This window comes from Phoca vitulina, unplaced genomic scaffold (assembly GCF_004348235.1).
Source record: "Phoca vitulina isolate PV1807 unplaced genomic scaffold, GSC_HSeal_1.0 scaffold26, whole genome shotgun sequence".
NCBI classification, from domain to species: domain Eukaryota; kingdom Metazoa; phylum Chordata; class Mammalia; order Carnivora; family Phocidae; genus Phoca; species Phoca vitulina.
Window position 1 is genome coordinate 5775666 of NW_022589729.1, and position 17336 is coordinate 5793001.

The following is a 17336-nucleotide window of genomic DNA, read 5'->3' on the forward strand; positions in this document are numbered from 1 at the left end:
TTGAAGAGATACCTGTGCTCCCATGTTCACTGCCACAAACCGTTCCTGACTGTCTCAATTTCTTATTCCAAAGTATGCTAGTTTATACTCATCACATGCATTTGATGTTCACAAAAACATGTTAAGACATTTCCCGTTTCTGTGAGCTTTAGTGCCGAGAATGAATGCGGGCACCCGCAGCAGGCAGACCTGGCCCCGTGCCATACCTTGCTTCCAACTGAATGGGATCTCGGGCATTTATAGTAGTGGACAAAGTTCCACGTTTATCTATTAAAACAAGCTTATTAATGGTGAATCAAATCCTCTAGTCTTTAAAGCGAGATAACTTCTCATTCCTATTTTCTTCTTTTTCTCAGTGAAAATACTGCTTTTCATGATGTTGCCATGAGGATTAAGTAAAAACTCCTTCCTTGGAGAGCCTGGCACAATTCAGCAACCACAGAGATGGCTTCAATACTACAAAACATCTGTTCATGATTAAGACTTTTTGTTATAAAATCAGCGGCTTACCTTAAGATCACGGTGAACAATGCACTTTTGATGGCAATACTGTACAGCAGATACAATCTACAATAAATATTTGGATAAAAGATGCATAATTATTTTATGGTAAAAACACTGCAATTTCCCCCCAATGACAACCTCCAATTGAGATAAATTACCAACTTAGATTTCACAGCAGTATTTAATAATTTTCCTGTTCCTTCAGTTCTGAATAAAGTTAAAATGAGGAAAAGTTCGCTTTTAAATGTGGACAGTGTAGACAAGAAGCATTCTCTTGTTAAAATATTTCTTTGTCAGAGTCCATGAAGATTTCTGTGGGCAGTTACATTTCTCTATTGACATGATCAAGTGTGTAGAGTTTGCAGTTCTGATCGAATGGCTTATTCCAATGTTGGGATAAGAGCTTTGGAACACATGAACCAGTCTATTTTAGGAATTATTATCAAATGTGTTCAAGGCATGTTTTTTAAGCAAGGCCAATTTACTAAGAACTTATCAATGGGGTATTTGGCATTGTCCTGTCTTTGTTCATATATAAAGAAATGGGAAAATTGTTCAGCCTTAAGATGAAACCCAATTATCAAAAAAAAGGGAAAAATGAAGTTTAATCCTAAACTTGTTATTAAGTCAGTCGGGCAAAGTATTCTACCCCTAACTAGATTTTGTATGCAATCGTAATTTTAAACCATTACATAGGCTCTTCGGGGACAAAGACTGAACAAGGTGGAACCCAACGGTAAGAGCCAAGATACAGGTGAGAAATAAGTTATAAACATTTCTTTGATAGTTGTTTACTACATAAAATAGAAAAATGGAAAGAATCAGATAGCAGTCAAGGTAAGAACTATTTTGTACATGTAGTTATAGCTGATTTACAGGAGGACGGCCATTTTAATGCACAGCAGAACATTCAATCCTATGGATTCAGTTAAATGGAAACAACATGAATGCTGAAAATTGGTTAGGCATTTACAAATGGAGATAGAAATGAGATTTTTAAAAGCCTAAGGATGATGTTAAGTATGGCCATGCTAGTAGAAATATGGGTTAAAAAAAAACCTTCAAAGTAGAAGTGAGATTGATAGCTCAGGACAACATTATTCTAACGTATATTAAAATGGTTCAGACAGAAACATGAATTCAAAACAAAATCAACACACAATGAGTAATATGTAATTCAATTAAGTTCATTTTGATTCAAAAGTCAGTTTATTGAGTACCTGCTATGTGCAAGAAAATGTGCTGGTTGCTAGGGGAACACAAAATGAACACTACACGGACCCTGCCCTTAGGAGCTGAAAGTCTGATTAGGAGAAAACATGTATAGAACATGTATGAGCAACCACAGTACAAGGCAGAATCATAGGAGCAGAGGTACAAAGAAGGGAGGGGAATCATATCAAATAAAGAATAATTTCAGTTAGAAATGCTGTCTGGAGTACAGGATATTTGATCTAAGCCATCCCAAATGACAGTAACACTTCAAGATGTGGCGATCTGGTGATAGGGAGGAAGGGGTAAGGTGGTGAAAGGCACTGAGGTTGAGGCAACACAATGTATTTGAAAAGTAGGTGGGAAAATGGCAATAGTGGGAATAAACGTTGATAGGTGGGTAAGTCTCTGAATTCCAAACTAAGCAGGTACTACAGAACCACTAGATGTTTTTAAGCAGAGCAGCTGTGAATGATTATGATCAATTTGAAGTGCAAATCCCCCCAAACAGCGGAATCTTATAACGAATATTTGTATTAGTCTTCTTAAGCAATATGCTTTAAAATTCTAATATCCCATTTCCATTAAAACACATTTATTGGCCAAGAGATATACACACTTACATGTAAATATTAATACATCTTAATGAATATCCTACAAGGCTATTTTTAGTAATAGTGGTTTTAAAGTCACTTTGTAACAGTGAAGAAGGCATGTTATAGATAAATGATGTGGTTACCAAACATGCATTTTAACATGAGACAGAATGGTCTCCATGAAAGCAGTTCTACAGGTGTTTCCGGAATAAAAATCTCCTGAGCCTTAAAACCTTAAGAATGGAAAGATAATTAAGAGAATGCTCTGTATTAAGCATTTCATTCTCCCCAAACTCTATGACCTCTGACTTCTGTCAGTTAACGTGGTGGCTTATAATATTACTAAACTTATCCAGCAGGGTACAATTTCTGCCTTCTATTTGATTCACTGCAAGAATCCCCATGCACAAGCCTAAATTTTACTGCATTATTCTATGGCCAGATCCTCCCATCCCAAAACATTCTGTACCTCATTAAGTAGGAGGTAGGAACTTCCTTATGATTGTTCTTTTATGGATCTTGAAAACATGATTTACAATCAACCCTGCACTGACCCTAAATTCAGACCTGTGTTTTGCCATGAGGCGCAAATGTTGGGTTGCTTTGCAATTAATTTATAATTGAGTCAGGAATTCCAAGCTTTAGGTAGTAGCCTTGCTACTGGAAGAGTTGAATCAATACTGTAATTTTCTTTCAGGTCCTCAAAACTTCAGGAATGCAGAGACACTGCATGGTCCATGGCTACTGAAGTGCTCTTGAATTGTCTCTGGCTGTAGCCAATAGCAAAGTAAAGCACGTATGTGTGTATATACTTGCTAACACAGTACATTCCTAAGGTGTTAAAATTAAAAAAAAAAATAACTTCGTGATACAGAGCAAAAAATAAAAGTGTACATTTATCATCTTAATTAAATTTATAAAGAAAAATAGGCACCTCAAAAGCAAATTTAAAAACAAATATAACCCTTTGTCAAATGACTACTAAATTGTGTATGCCTGTATCCCTGGTTTTTAAAAAGATGAGTTAGTTACCTTTTTAATTCTGAAGAAAGACATACAGATAGTAAATAACTTTAATATTTATTTATTTATAAATAGCATTTGACACTCGACCTCTGCAACATGGAGAGTGTTTCGAAAAATAATTCAGACTTTATTTTTAAAAAGAGCCAATTCGTAATCATTTGGGTCTTTATGAAAATGTCTGTGTTCCAGCCCTCGGGAAAGATGGGCAAGTTCTCCGTAATAGCAGGCACTGTCTCTTCTCCGATTCCACAGAGTACCCAACACAGTTATTTCCACACAGTATGATTTCAGTAAATAAATACAGCCAGGTGACTACAAAGAACCACAGTAGTACCAGTCTATACAACACATATTAAGATCCCAGTGGAAATACTTAACGTCAAGTGTAATTTTCGTGGTCGGCTACTAACTATGACTGCTTGACTGATACTGAGGGAACAATGACATTGAAGGGGATGACCAGGGCCTCGCTCAAGGTGAGCCTCCATCCCGGGACCAGAGAGGACTGAGCAGTAAGTGGCTGAACCCCACTCAGGTCTTCAAGGTCCTGTCCTCATTACCGGTTGTCTTCAGATTTCAGATATTTTAGGATGAATATTTCTAGGAAGCTATCCTGAATCAAAGGGCTATGCCTATCTTTGGTATAAAGCATTTCACAAATTATGTTCCAAAAAGCAGTAACTCTGTGAGATATCAACAACAGAGTTTTATCAAACAAATTCACTTCGTGATCAGTTTGGAGAATATTATGTTAAAAAAAGGTGAAACAGATTTTTTTTTTCCCCCTCTCCTCCAGAACTTTCAACTTTTTCTAATTGTTTACATGTTAATATATATGTAACCCTATATCCATATTCAGTGTTTCCCAAACTTATTGATCACAAGACCCCTTTAACTAGAGAATCAGTACCCATTCTTACAGAAGTACTGAGCTATTTTTAAATGAAATATTTTAAATTCACTAAGGTAAACTTCGGGCTATAGCAAGTTGCTTGCTGAAATTTCACTTCATTAAATTTTATGAACAATTTACAATTCCATATTTGTCATTTCTATAGTAATTTGTAAAGTATGTTAATTTTAATCACTTCATTCCTAAAAATTAGAAGTAAAATCCTAGAGGAACTTAAATTACTTTTTCTTATTTTATAGTTTCTAGAACAAGTCATGTTCAATTTGAACCGGAAATATACACATCTTACCATATTCTTCTACCACATTTGTAAGGTTTCTTGCCTACTTGACTAAATAAAACTGACCACAATCTTTAAATCTACAAAGATATGAGTTCTAATACCAAGACATCTTTAATGACAAAAGAAAATACAATGTCTTTAAGCACTACGCATATATACTGAATACATAAAGCTAATAATTCTTGATAATAATTATTGGGTAAAGGATTAAGTATTTCTTTTCTTTCTTAATCTAGTCTGTATTTCCAAAACTATCAATGAATTAATGAGACTCACCTAAAAACATTTCACTATTTATGATCATCTAAAAATGACCATATGCAACTATCTTAAATTTAAATTCGGGAAGAACAAATTTCTTTTTCAGTTTCCCATTCTTAAAACATATAAGAAAGCAGGAATTTTTCTTTTTAAAATACCATGTACTCTGAAGTCCAGTTTGTGATACTGTCCATTGTATATCACTAAAAACATTAGCAAAACAAAGTTAAAAAACTACTTTCCATACCTGCCTAAATTTTGCACGGGCCTCTTTTTCTTTCATTCTTCCATGGGCAACTAAGTAATCAAATACTTCACCTGAATCAGAAAGGTAAAGCAGGCAGTAAAATATACATAGATTTTTCAGTTAACAATATAAGCAGTGTCAAGTTTTTGCCTTGTTTTTAGAGAAGCTTTTGGCCCACAATTTTCTGGTAGTTTTACGTAAATCACAAACTATTACATGAAGAGAAAAAAGGGAAAACTACACATAGAATTGAGTATCTGTAGCAGCTTATGATTTAGCAAAACTCTTTTAAAAAATAAATCATAAAAACATAACCAAGAAAATTTGCTTTCTGATTTCAAGTATTACACAATAATACAGTCAACTCTTTATTATCCATTCTAATAAAGGGAAGCCACTGTGCGAGCAATCAAAAATTACATTTGGCTTTGTATTTGGAAACTACATGTCAGACAAAGTAACAAAAGTCGTATTACGTTGGATCTCTCTCTCTTAAATTCTACTGTCATGGAGTCTTGATCAAATTTTTTCTCACTACTTCCATTCACATTGATTTCAACCACTTCCTTCCTATACTCTAACTATGCTATTCTCACTATACTCATTTCATCTATTTTGGTACTTAAGTACTTATACAGAATTAACTCATCCTGTGTGCATCTCCCATTACTACAAATGAGCTTCAATTATCATATCTGCCCTATCCCCATGACAGAACACAAAGTGGATAGACAATACATACTTGCTGAAATAATTTAAACTAGAAACTATAGAAAGTTCTTATTAGATCCATTACTTTACATGTCTGGAAGTTTTTTCATTTTTCTCTGGTCAATACTAGTAAAAAAAAACAATATTTAGTTACAATATTAAAAATAAAATATCTCAGCATAAGGGAGAAATTTATTTTTTACATCCTTATAATTTACACCATATAGATATACATGTATATTAAAAACTCACAAAATGGCTTAAAGAGTTCTTGTAAATACAGCAAAGTGGTTAAAAACTCAGGCTTTAGAATCAGGCCGATTTTGATATGAATCCTGGTTTAGCCCCAAGTAGCTACTGGGAGACATTACGAAGATTTCTTAACTTTATTAAGACCCAGTTTCCATCCAGTGCCTATCTCACATGGCTGTTGTAAGGATTAAATGAAGTAATGCATGTGCTTAAGCACAGTGACTGGCATATAGTAAGCACTCAATAAATTATATATTTGTATCTAAGTATACAAAAAATTATATATATATTCAATATCAATCCTATAAATATATAAGTAAAACATTAAAAACCAAATATGTAATGATGTACGTCAGATGAAATTAATACATCTACAATGTCAGACAACATATGATATCAAGATACTTAAATGACTGAATGGGATGATGAAAACAGAAATGAATGGATGCTCTAGTCGACCCATCACAGTAGTTAATTCCAGATATGTGAGTTTAGGCTGGGAAAGATATATGCAAGAGTTCAAAAATATGGGCTGCTCTTAAGTTCTGCCTAGAATGTCCACACCCCAGATGTTTACAAGACTTAGTCCTTCACTTACTATATATTATTTATGATTTGCTTCCCCAAAAGAATGTAATCTTCTTGAGGGCAAGGACTTTGTCTTTGCTCACCCATGTGTTCCCAGCACCCAGAATAACATCTGGTACATAGAAACATTTAATAAATATTGTTTGCATGAATGAAAGAAGAAATCAACACACCATTCCAGAGCAGCCCCAACAACCTACTTTTAATAGACTCTTTTGGATTAAATGTGGTTCAAAATCATAAAGGAGTTCCCTGCCTACCTAGTCACCAAAGATCTTTTGCCCCGTAGTGAACCAGAATCAAATGATCTAAGTACTCCTGACAAAGAGGCAGCTGTTTGACTCAACTCTTTGTCCATGTCAGAGTCAATCCTAAAATGTCTAGAAATTTCAGAGGAAAAATATTAAGTGTTGATTATAAAAGTTACTTTGCTATTTACAGATTAAAAAGGCAAGGAAATGATTCTAGATTTGCCACCACGGAACCATGATGGTTTTGTTAAAGGATCACTGATGGGCAAGACTCAAAGAAAACTTATCACTAGGCGTTAGAATCAAACGAGAGAGCACCTGGTTTGGGCTGAATTCCAGTATACACGCCTGTAGACTGCGCCCAGTACCCTCCTAACTATGCCACTGAAGGAGAGCAGTGATGACCCCGTGTGCTCTCTGCTTCTCCAGCCATTGCTCCCCTTCATTAGCACCAATAGAGAGTTGACTGTACTTACCATTTATCATTAAACAGCATACATATTAACAGAGCCTTGTGATGGACCTTCATAAAAACAGAAGTGTCCACCAATTTTTAGAAGTCTGTAATTTCTCATATCAAAGCATGTCTAGCCCTTTTCTCTAGACTTTAGATCAGTAAAAGGGAAAAAAAAGAGTCTAACTGAACTAAAAATAACCCCCAGGGTTCCCACGCTGACAAATTATTATATAAATCTAACTAAAGGATAGAAAAATAGAGAAATAGTTCATTATGTGGTAACTGTAGGTTCACTAATTTTATTATAGACCTATATTTTATGCAAATTCACATGGCTGTATTAATACTTTTTAAAAATCCTGTAATAATAAACCTTGATGACATAGGTTTTCAGGTTAAGTCAAAAAACCTCCATCAAAATACTTTCAGGATGAGAAAAGGCTTTGCAAAAAACCAAACCTACTAAAACTTTCAATCTGCATTAAAAACAGAAAAAGCTATTAAAATATATGTGATATTTGTAGTAAACATTTTTAGAAACCTAAGAAATAGTATAAAAATACACAGTTTAGGTACAATAGACTAAAATAAATCCTTTTTATCGAAGTTACATAAAATCTGAATTACCATAAAAATCTATACACTTTTATTAGCTAAAAGGACTCAACACTAAATTCAACCCTAAGGTTTTCTATTGATTAGCAAAAAAGTTAATTAGCCAAAGTGGTTTAAATAATTGCAGCTGCCCTCCCTCCTTTTTAATTGCTTAACTTCTTAATTCAATTGCTTAAAACCTTCAAGCATTCTTTTTTTACTTATTCAATGATTTATCTCCAAAAAATGTTAAATGTGTTTCTAAGAAAGTCCTGTGCCTAACACAATAGTGATTCTGAGCTGATGTACCTCTCGTTTGACGGAAAGTGCAGAAGATGAAAATGATTTTCTATTATATACCAGTGTTTAAAAATCACTCCTACTCTTGACACTATGCAGTCAAAAGTATGTATTATATTCTACAAATACATCTTATTTCTCTGTCAACTCAGTCTTCTAACTTATAACATGTATAAATCAATACTGGTTTAAATTGAAACATTTTATGGATTATCCTGAAAATGCATGCGTATCGGGAATCTGTCATATATAAACAGTCACTGAAATAAACAACTGGTCTAGAATATGCTTTTACTATAAACTTTATTAAATACATTGTGAATTTGAGAATTTCCTTATAGCCAAGCACTTCTAATCACAATAATATAATACTTAGATAAGAGAATCAAAACATTCATAGATAACAATGCAAATTTAGAGTTTAGAAAAATGTCCCTAGGCAACTTTTAACTTAGCCAAAAATCTGACTTTTAAATGTAGGATCAATAGGTCCTGAAAGTAAACACTGAAACTTCGGGTGTTGATAATTCTGTATGTCTCATCAAAGATAGCTTTTCCATCCCTCTCATCCTTACCCCCACTCGCGTACTCCATGACTAAATAGAGGGTCTTCTCTGTTTCAATAACTTCAAACAATTTTACTGAAAAAAGAAATCAGAGATATAATTCTGTAATTGTTAGCACATACTGGATCTGCTTTAAGAAAATTTAAGTATAAATTTTCCCTAAGCCAGGGGAAAATCTGAGTATTTACTGAAAATTATTAATTATAATTTTAAACTGAAAAATTCTCTCAAGGGTTATTACTACTATGGAAGAAAACTACTTACCACAAAGTGATTTGTAACCAACTGCTGGGTCAAAAGAGTTAAGTTTCTGGGATTAAAAAAACCATTACTTTTTCTAATGAGAATAATGTAATAAAAAGGAAAAGCTTAAAATAACAAAACAAGCTCAGCATAACAAAATTTTAAGTAAAGCTTAAAAGGAGACTGTATTATATAATGAGCCTGTCATAAAATGTTAAACAATCTTTGGTAGAGAAACAAAAAAATTCCGTAATATGTGGTGTTATAAAGTTTCTGGTTAAAAAACCACCAAGTTATCAGACGTACATAGTTGAAATTATACATCACAAATAATCACATTAACATCTCTAGTAAGCATAAGATTTTTAAGTGTGAAAGAAACAAGTGTTAAGAAAATGAGATTAAAAGAAAAATTACTTTTTACTTCTTATAATCCAATGACTACATATGTAGTCAATATATTTATTTGTAAATGTAGGGAAAAACCAGAACTTCTGGGAATAAATTAACTAAAACTGAAATAAATTCTATTTTCTTAAAAATTCAAATTAGTGATTTTGCCTATAAACTATGGTCAAATCCAAATGCATATTATCAAATTATCTGGAATTCATTTCTTATAAGTATCTCAAATGGCATGCAATCTCTAGAACAATTTAGTAAGGAGATACAAAAAATATTTGTATGCGTTAACTCCAAGTCATATATATTATTTTAGTAGAGAGCATAAAACAGCGAAGTAGTAGATAGCCATCTGTAGCCTTCAGTTAACTTCTTTATAATCTATTTTTACTAAAAGTATCACTTTCTCAGGTTATCACTCTTTTTATAAAGAACATCCTTAAAATTCTATCTTTTCAGATAGCTTCAAATTGAAGAATATACTTCATCATTAATTGTATATGTAAATTTCATACCTATATTAGGATGATTCAATATCTTCATTATTCGTACTTCTCGAAACAACTGTTAAAGAAAACAGGTAGACATATTTCTGTTAAAATCATTCACTTGAAGAAATATATCTTCTTACAAGACACTAGGAGATCCTGGTAATGAGCTAAGAAAGAAACAAGAGATTTGTTCCTCAGGTTCAACTCTGACTTTGCTGACACTTGATTTCCAGGACAATTTTAACAAGATGAATTCAGATGGTTCTGTGTGTGTGTGTGTGTGTGTGTGTGTACACCATATACAATAAAACTTAAATTTTTATTTGACTACTCTTCATTACTGGGAATAAAAGAAAAATACTGTGGAAATGAAACTAAATGATCCTTCACATGATTTTTATCCCAAACCAACATTCTTTGGGGGCAGGGAGGGGGGTCCTGATTCTTTAATCATCTCTACTGGTTGAACACTTTATGAAAGATTAAATGATGTAAACCTACATTAAATAAAATTTGAAAAGGAAACAAAACTATTTTCAGTAGCATTTTTAGGGAAACTTGCATAACAGTAGTAAAGGACAATAAAAATATATTTACCACCTTATATAAAACCAAAACATACTGAAAGTAAGTCACTTTTTGAAACACGAACGTGAAAAATTCCTTTCCTTTTATTTTACAGTATCGGGCCCATTTTTTACAAGTCTGACCTGGCATTTTTTTTTTTCTCTATGTTGTCTTTGAGTACATGTTAAGTTCACAATCAAGCACCTAGTTCACTCTTGCTGGGTGATTCATCATGGCTTCAAATGTCAATTTGCTCATGTCTCCTAAATTTAGATCTCTCATCCAGAGCACTCTTCTTATCCTAACCTTTATATCCAAGTATCTACTCAATATTTTCACAAGAATTCAAACCCAAGACTTGATTTCTCATACCACATTTGATCTTTGCCTGACTTTCCCCAGCTCCCTACATCCATCCAGCAGCTATTACAGAAACTTTGGAGTCATCCTTAACTACATGCCTTCGCCAAATCTCCACATCAGATCCATCACCAAGACCTATTGACTCGACCTCCAAAATTCATCTCACATCTGTCAAATCTATCCATCCCCACTGGCAACACTGGATTCCACAGGTCTCTGTACATCCATTCAGCATTCCCTCTTCTGTACTCCCATCCTCCAGTCCCTTATCCACACAGCACTACACTATTTCAGATCCACTGGTGGTTTCCCAGTGCCATTAGCACAAAATCCATAATCTTCAACATGGGCTACCAGGCCTTGAAAATCAAGATCTTGCTTACCTTGCCATGCTTATCTCATGACACTCTAGATAACATCTAGATGGATATCTCCTGGATGGACTTCACTCAAGCCAACCAGCATCCTTCGCAGTTGAACTTGCTAAGACTCCTCTCTAGTCAGGGCCTTTGCACAAGCTTTCCCCCTCTGCCTGGAATGAATGTTCTTCATTCACTTTTTGAATTATGAAATATTTCAAATTTGTTAAAAAGTACAGAAATAAATATAGCACCTACCTCTGTATCTACCATCAAGATTAAATAAACAACTTATGCTAATATTCTGCCATATTTTCATAAGATTTTATTATTTTTAAGAAAAATTATTTTTAAAATTTAAAAATTTTTTACATTTAAAGATTTTATTTATTACATATATAGAGAGAGAGTGCGCGCAAACAGGGGGAGGAATAGAGGGAGGAGGGGGAAAGAATCTCAGGCAGACTCCACACTGAGCAGAGCCTGATGCAGCGCTCAGTCTCACAACCCTGAGATCATGACCTGAGCCAATATCAAGACTCAGATGACCAACCGACTGAGCCGCCCAGGCGCCCCATGAATATTTAATTAATAATTTTATTTAAGGGGCACCTGGGTGGCTCAGTCGTTAAGCGTCTGCCTTCAGCTCAGGTCATGATCCCAGGGTCCTGGGATTGAGTCCCGCACTGGGCTCCATGCTTGGTGGGAAGCCTGCTTCTCCCTCTCCCACTCCCCCTGATTGTGTTCCCTCTCTCACTGTGTCTCTCTCCGTCAAATAAATAAATAAAATCTTTAAAAAATATATTTTTATTTAATAAAATATTGTTAAGACATTGATCATTATAGTCATAGCTAGAGACTCATCCCCACCTCTTTTTCCTCCCTCCCACCCTAGATATAACCAATGCCCTAAAGCTGGTATGTAACAAGCTACATACTTTTATAATTTTCTATACGTGTATATATAAATAGCAATATTACTTTTTTGTGTTTCAAACTTTATATAAATGGAGTCATACTGAAATTATTTCTCTAAACTTATTTTTTCTTCAACATAATGTTTCTTTGTTCTATCCCTGTTGTATATAGATCTGGTCCATTTACTTTAATTGCTCTGTTCCATTATGAGAAAAAAACCAGTTTATATACTGTTCTATTGAGAATGCTTAACTTATTTATATACTTTCACTATTGCAATCAGTGTTATAATGAATATTCTTGACGTGTTTCCTTAAATACCTAGAGGCTTAATTTTTTGATAGTGGTGTATATACACCTTCAACTTTCTTAGGTCTTGCTGGATTTGCCCTCCACCCCTGTTCTGTACTTGAAGGCCTAGAACTCAAGAAATATTGAATGCCTACGCTGCTTGGTCTTTTCCATCTTTGGGACCCGCAGCCCTAATGGCCCCTCTGAGCTATAAGTCTCTGTTACTGATGGTTTTGCTGACTGGTGCTTCTGACAAAGGGAAACAATCTCTACTCAGAGGGGGGCCCCATAGGGTTTTGGATTCATTCCCTCCCTAAAACGGCTAACGGGTTTTAAAAAGTAGCTATTAGTTTGCCACCAGGCTCTTGTCAAGACTGAATACCTGTCTCAGAGAGGTATCCATTGACCCAACTGCCTCACTCAGGTACACGGACCAGGAGGAGGTGAGGAATACAGCATGAGGAGTGAGTGTGAGTGTGTGTGTGTGTGTATGTGTACATGTATATCTATATTATACCTAAAATGTAGGTATTTATTTTTAGGGCAGTTTTAGTTTCACAACAAAATTGAGCAGAAAGTATAGTTAGCACGCACCTCCCGTCCCCATACATGCACAACCTCCCCAACCATCAACATCCCACACCACAGTGGTACATTTGTTACAATTGATGAATCTATATTGATACATTATCACCCAAAGTCTATAGTTTACATTAGGGTTCATTCTTGGTGCTGTAAATTCTGTGGGTTTTGACAAATGTATAATGGCAAATATCTACCATTACAGTATCACACAGAATAGTTTCACTGCCCTAAATATCCCCTGTGCTTCACCTATTTATCCTTCCCTCTCTATAAATCCCTGGCAACCACTAATCTTTTTACTTTCTCCATACTTTTGCTTCTGAGAAGATCATATGGTTGGAATCATATAGTATGTGGCCTTTCCAGATTGACTTCTTTCACTTAGTAATATACGTTTAAGGTTCTTCCATGTCTTTTCATGACTTGATAGAGTATTTCTTTTTAGCACCGAATAACATTTCATTATATCAATGTAGCAGTTTATTTATCCATTAACCTATTGAAGCACATCTTTATTACTTCCAAGTTTTGACAACTGTGAATAAAGCTGCTATAAACTGTGTGTAGGTTTTTGTGTGGACATAAGTTTTCAACTCATTTGGGTAAATACCAAGGAGGATCCTGCTGGATTATATGGTTGTTGAGTTTTGTAAGAAACTACCAAACTGTCTTCCAAGTGGGCTACCATTTTGTGTTCCCACCAGCAATGAGAGACCTTGCTGCTCCACCTCCTTAGCAGTGTTTGGTGTTGTTAGTGTTTTGGATTTTCACATTCCAATAGGTGTGTAGTGTTATTTCATTGTTGTTTCAATCTGCAACTCCTAATAAGAGATGGCGTTGACCATCTTTCCATAGGCTTACTTGCCACCTACAGATTTTCTTTGAGGAGATGTCTGTTCAGATCATTTGACCAGTTTTTAATCAGTTGTTTGCTTTCCTGAGTCTTTTCAAGCCAATATTTGAGCCCATTCCAATCTCCAACAATAACAGATGGCTGTGGATAGTAGCGAACATGGATTGTTCATCATAGACCTTGTAGATTCCTCTGCAACATCAGAGAATGGGTCATTCATATGAGTAACCCTGGAGGCCCTAGGCAGAGGGAGCCAGAAGTCACACTCCCTCACTTCTTCCTTGTGGGTCTCAGAGAGGTGGAGGGCCTTGGTCTGAGTGGGGTGGCTCAGGTCAGCAGAAGGAAGTGTGCCCATGGGGTCCTGGAATCCAGGTGACTATCCCCCCCACCAGGACTTCAGAGGACTGACAGCAGGGGTGGAGCTCTGTGGGATCTCCTGTGTTCTGGGTGGGCAGTCCCCTCAGTACACACTCAGGGTTTCTACCTTAGCTTCTGACACCACCAGGCCTCCTCTCTCTGCTCACCTGATGAACCCTCCTCCAAATAAGACCCTCACCTCCCTGAGAAAGAGGAAGTAAGGGGGCCTATCATGAGGTCACCTTTGCCCAGGGACTCCCTTGGCTGATAGCAGGGGCAGCACTCTGTAGGTCAGATTTTCAGAAAATTTGTAATTCTGGTTTCAACTTTTTTTTTCTTACTACAGCACATCAGCAGATAAAGTTCACACGAGTAGATAAAATTCACATATAAAATCGCAACCTACAAATCTGATGATCCTGGGTTTTACTGTAACCAAAGAGTTTCTTTCCCCCCAGAAAAACAAGTCAAATACTATGGCAGCCTCTTATTTTCTCATGGCTTTCATGAAGTCATTTTATAAGCATTTAATAATAAAATAAACCACCTAAACATTAAAAAAAATCATTTTATAAGGAAAAACACTTATTTGTAACTAAGGTGTATATATATATATATATATATTTTTAGATACTGAACTTTATGTTTTTTAAATACTGATTTTTTTCCTTCTGAACCTCCACCCCACACCCAAAGAATGTATTATAAAGAATAAACACAAATAGTCTCTATTTTGGTTTTGCTATATTATACAGATTTTAAAAGTGGCTAGACTTGTTATTAATAGGAGCAGCATTACTGTAACTGTCACTTGAATTCATCAGTATTATCGTTATTGTGTATTTCTAACAGAAAAGTCCCCGATACCAATCTGGCTCTCCTACGCTTACACATAAGTAAATGACCTTTGTTTGCTTCATTTGGTCTTGCTTTCTTATTAAGATTTTCTCTGTTAAGTTGTTGTATTTGACTATAAAATCACAACTCACAAGCACTGCAGTACATAAGCTTGTAACTGGGCTCCACTTACTCAACCGTTACTCCACACGCCCTCTGCAACCTCCCGTGCAACGCTTGAGCACCCTCCACGCTCACAGTCCGTGGTGCTCCCTGTACCCTGGCACTCCCAAAGCTGAACAGCATGCTTACCAAAGGCTATCTAGGCCCCAAACCTATTTGTCAGCTATAGATGTTACTGCAAACAGATAATTTAACTAATATATTAGCTTTCTACTGCTGAATAAGAAATTACCACATCCTAGCAATTATAACAACACACATGTATCATCTCATGGTTTCTGGGCATCCGTATTCTGGGCAGGGCTTCATTGGGTCCTCCAGCTTCCGTCAAGGTGTTGCTCTCTCATCTCAGAGCCCAACTGGGGAAGAATCCATTTCCAAGCTAACCCAGGCTGCAGCGATAGGACTGAGGACTCCGGCTTCTTGCTGGTTCTTGAGTGGAGGCCACCCTGACCTCTTAGAGACTGCTCCCTTGCCCTTGCCAAGCGGGCTTCTCCAACATGGCCATTTACTTTATCAAGCCAGCAAGGATAATCTCCAGGGCAAGTTGGTTAGCAAGACAGTCCTATATAACACAATGTAATTGTGGGAATGAAATCCCATCACATTTTCCATATTGTATTGGTTAGAAAAAAGTCAGAGGTCCTGCTCACATTCAAGGAAAAGGAATTATACAAAGATGTGAACACCAGAAGTGGGGATCATTAGTGGTTGCCTTAAAGTCTGTCCAATGCAATTAAATATTACTTAAACCAATGAATTAAAGTTTGTTGTTTAACAAAACAAGCCAAATTGAATAATCTGTAAATACTAGATAAAAGCTGCTGTCCACTTAAGTGTGGGCAAGATAAATGTCAAAGATGAAAATAAACTCTAGGGGTCTGCTCTCAGATTGTTCCTGGGTGTCTTTAAATTCTCCCTTTATTAATTAAAAAAGAAAAGAAAAGAAAAGAAAACTGGAAATAGAAGCAAATGTGAGTTTATGGGTGACATATGTGCAAGATAAACGAAGCTGAATGCCAATCAACAGACCCAAACTAGGAGAGGAGGGGGATCCTTGGCCTTATGTGAAGAGACTGGTCAATGGTTATGTATGTTGTTCAATTTAAATGTTAAATGTCCAGATCATTTTTAATAATTCCTCCCATTAGCATACTTCTTCAGTTAACAGCTCCTCACTGCAGTGGAAGAGGGGCTCCCACATACTTCCTCACTGGCACGGGCACTTCCAGAAGGCAGTCCAAGAAGTGTGGCATGGACAGGCCACACCGGCTCTAGTTCTAGCTCCTCTTCCTTCCCTTCTGCCTCAAGAAAACTCATCAGATTGCAAGACTGGAGACAATATTGTCACATGGGTAATCTTGAGTTTATTCTCATTAATTTTTATGCAATTACTGGCAAATTTGGTAGTTTTGGAAGCAAACTGGTTGAGACATATCTTATAACTAATGAAAAGATACTGATGTCTCCTGGCAGCTCCATGTTTGAGAATCAGTAATCTAAAGGAAAGGATTAGCTGCATATCCTTCAAACAATTCTCCATAAATACTGGTTTTTGTTGTTTATTTCATAAGCTGGGTTTTTGAGTGGCAATGAATTTATGAATGCAGTCCCTGACTGGAACCTAGAATTTAGCCATTCTGTTCTACCAAGAACAGAGATGAGCTAGAGATAGGATTAAAATTATCTTCTGAGGGCGCCTGAGTGGCTCAGTGGGTTAAGCGTCTGCCTTCGGCTCGGGTCATGATCTTAGGGTCCTGGGATTGAGTCCCGCGTCGGGCTCCGCTCAGCGGGGAGTCTCCTTCTCCCTCTGCCCCTCCCTCCTGCTCCTGCTCTCTCTTTCTTGGCTCTCTCTCTCTCAAATAAATAAAATCCTTAAAAAAATTATCTTCTGAAAATTGGGGCACCTAACAAAAGTATACCTAAATCGAAGGCCACTCTACAGCCATGTGGAGGTGAAACCAGGGAAACAGTCAGGAAGGGCCAAAGTTCTCATGAGAAAGTAATGTTTTATTCCAGTGAAAAAAATAATACATAGCCATCTCAGAGATGTCTTCAATATATTGTTCTATCCTTAGTTTCCTCTCCTTCAGCAGTCACTGACAAGGAGTGAGGAAAAAACTGTA

The 17336-nt window shown here is 36.0% G+C and overlaps 1 protein-coding gene across 3 annotated transcripts in view; it reads right to left on the reverse strand.

Annotated features, from left to right (window-relative positions):
• Positions 1-17336, reverse strand: part of MARK1 (microtubule affinity regulating kinase 1) — a 69019-nt gene that overhangs the window by 40456 nt on the left and 11227 nt on the right. For all 3 annotated transcript variants that reach the window (XM_032422494.1, XM_032422493.1, XM_032422492.1), the window contains exons 4-7: positions 9922-9970; positions 8771-8836; positions 5043-5113; positions 511-567 (exon numbers count right to left, since the gene is read on the reverse strand). In XM_032422494.1, coding sequence (XP_032278385.1) covers positions 511-567; positions 5043-5113; positions 8771-8836; positions 9922-9970 — 243 coding nt within the window. The remainder of the gene's footprint in view (positions 1-510; positions 568-5042; positions 5114-8770; positions 8837-9921; positions 9971-17336) is intronic.